General features: G+C 59.2%; 1 protein-coding gene across 1 annotated transcript in view; it reads left to right on the top strand.

The window, feature by feature from the left end:
* TJP3 (tight junction protein 3) overlaps window positions 1-1422 on the top strand; it is a 19655-nt gene extending 18233 nt beyond the window's left edge. Inside the window, 3 exon segments of the mRNA XM_021708072.1 lie at window positions 119-180; window positions 909-955; window positions 1320-1422. Of these exon segments, the coding sequence (XP_021563747.1) occupies window positions 119-180; window positions 909-955; window positions 1320-1422 (212 nt within the window).
* The last annotated feature ends 538 nt before the right edge of the window (window positions 1423-1960 follow it).

Raw genomic sequence — 1960 nt, 5'->3', positions numbered from 1 at the left:
GGGAAGCCAAGGAGCGGGTCGGATCCCTTTCTGGCGCGCAGGCGGGGCCCTCGGAGCCGGGAGGCACTGAGCAGCCGGCTGTCAGTGTCTTAACCTCTCTGTGCGCTTCCCCATCTAGGGCTCAGGGACAGGGAGCATGTCAGAATGGATGTCACAGGCTTGTGGAACTTCCGTTTAGCGGTAACAAACGTGTGCTTAGGTCTCCGTCGGCATGCCTGGGCGCCTGTGAGCCCAAAAGCCACCCCTCTCTCCCCTCTAGGGGGTGTGAAAATCTACACACGTGTGATGTCCCTGACTAAAGTGACCTTCCTGGGGTTGTGCAGTGCCCAACCTGCTCCACTGTCCGTGACAGCCTGCTTATGGGGCAGCCACTATTTTAGGCGCTGTACACTCCTGACAGCAGCCCTCTGAGAAGTCTGATTTCCGCTTTGCCGGCATCTCAGTGTAGGCCTTACCCGATCCCAGCCTGTTTTCTCATTTGAAGCTGGAGGCCAGGCGCCCTGGCTCAGGCCTGAAATCCCAGCGTTTTGGGAGACCGAGGTGGGAGGATTGCTTGAGGCCAGGAGTTCAAGGCCTGGCTGGGCAACATAGCAAGACCCCGTCTCTACAAAAAGTAAAACAATCAGGCCTAGCTACTTGGGAGGCTGAGGCAGAGGGTTGTTTAAGCCCAGGAGTTCGCAGCTGCAGTGAGCTCTGACCGTGCCACTGCACTCCAGCCTGGGCCACACAGCAAGACCCTTGAGCTGTTTTTTAAAAAACCAATACACGCAATTGGGGGTGACCTGCAGGCTGGTCCTGGAGCTGGTGCCCGTGGACAGCACTGTTTGGGGTGGGGGGCGGGATGGGGGGGCTTAAAGATCCTGGCTGTGCTGTGGGGGGATTGTGAACCTACTCCCTTCCCCCCCAAGGTGGACAGCCACCGCCCCCAGCACCAGCGGCGACTGGACAGCATGCGGTAAGTCTACGCTCCAGACCGGGGCTCCCAGCCCCTTCCTGGAGACTCAGATTTCGGGATTGAGGAGCTCTAGCCCCAAGCCGTGCCTCCATAGCGCTCCTAGGGGGCGAAGGTGGATCCACTCCACACCCTGTGTAGTCAGGGCCAAGAGAGTAGGAACCCTTTTCCTGGGAGGCCTGGGAAGGCGTCTTCAAGGGGGGACGTTGCAGCTGGGCTTTGAAGGACGCATAGAAGCTTAATGTGAACGTCTGGATTTGCTCATCTCTGCCCACACCCACTGTGTCCAGCAGAGTCCATGTCAGCCAGCAGCGGGTGAGCTTACACCCTCCCACCCACAGCCTCCATTTGTTTTTCTGACCCCCAGGACGTATGAACAGGAGGCCTTGAAGAAGAAGTTTACACGAGCCCGAGATGTAGAGTCCTCTGACGACGATGGTTATGACTGGGGCCCGGCCACTGACCTGTGACCCCTCCCAGGTTGCCAGCTGGCCCATCCTCCCGCTGCCTCCCTGGAGCTGGGACTCAGTTTCCCGTACAGAACCTGGCCTCCCTCTGCCTTATTTTTTTGAGAGACAGGGTCAGGCTGGAGTGCAGTCGGGTGCATTCATAGTTCATTGCAGCCTCGACCTGCTGGGCTCGGCTGATCCTCCCGCCTCAGCCTTCCAAGTAGCTAGGACGACAGGCACGCATTTTAAAATCTTCTGTAGAGACGGGGTCTTGTTATGTTGCCCAGGCGGGTCCTGAACTCCCAGCCTCAAGCAGTCGATCCTCCTGCCTCAGCCTCCTGAGTGGCTTGGACTGCAGGCGTGAGCCAGAGGCCCCGTCCTGGTCTCTAATAAAGAGTATTTTCACAGCACTGGCTTCTAGGGGCTACCAGGAGGGATGGGGTGGGGAACAGGAGGGCCCAGCCCTCCTCTCGGCCGTCCCTGCCCCACAGACTGCGACTGCGACTGCCCACCGACACGTTTTAATTTTCTGCGACGGGCAGCACCAGGCCCGGGGCCC

Source organism: Carlito syrichta, unplaced genomic scaffold (assembly GCF_000164805.1).
Source record: "Carlito syrichta isolate Samal-C Ts95f unplaced genomic scaffold, Tarsius_syrichta-2.0.1 Scaffold130552, whole genome shotgun sequence".
Taxonomy (NCBI): Eukaryota; Metazoa; Chordata; class Mammalia; order Primates; family Tarsiidae; genus Carlito; species Carlito syrichta.
The sequence above is the reverse complement of the archived record's forward strand: the minus strand, read 5'-3'. Positions and strand labels throughout refer to the sequence as shown.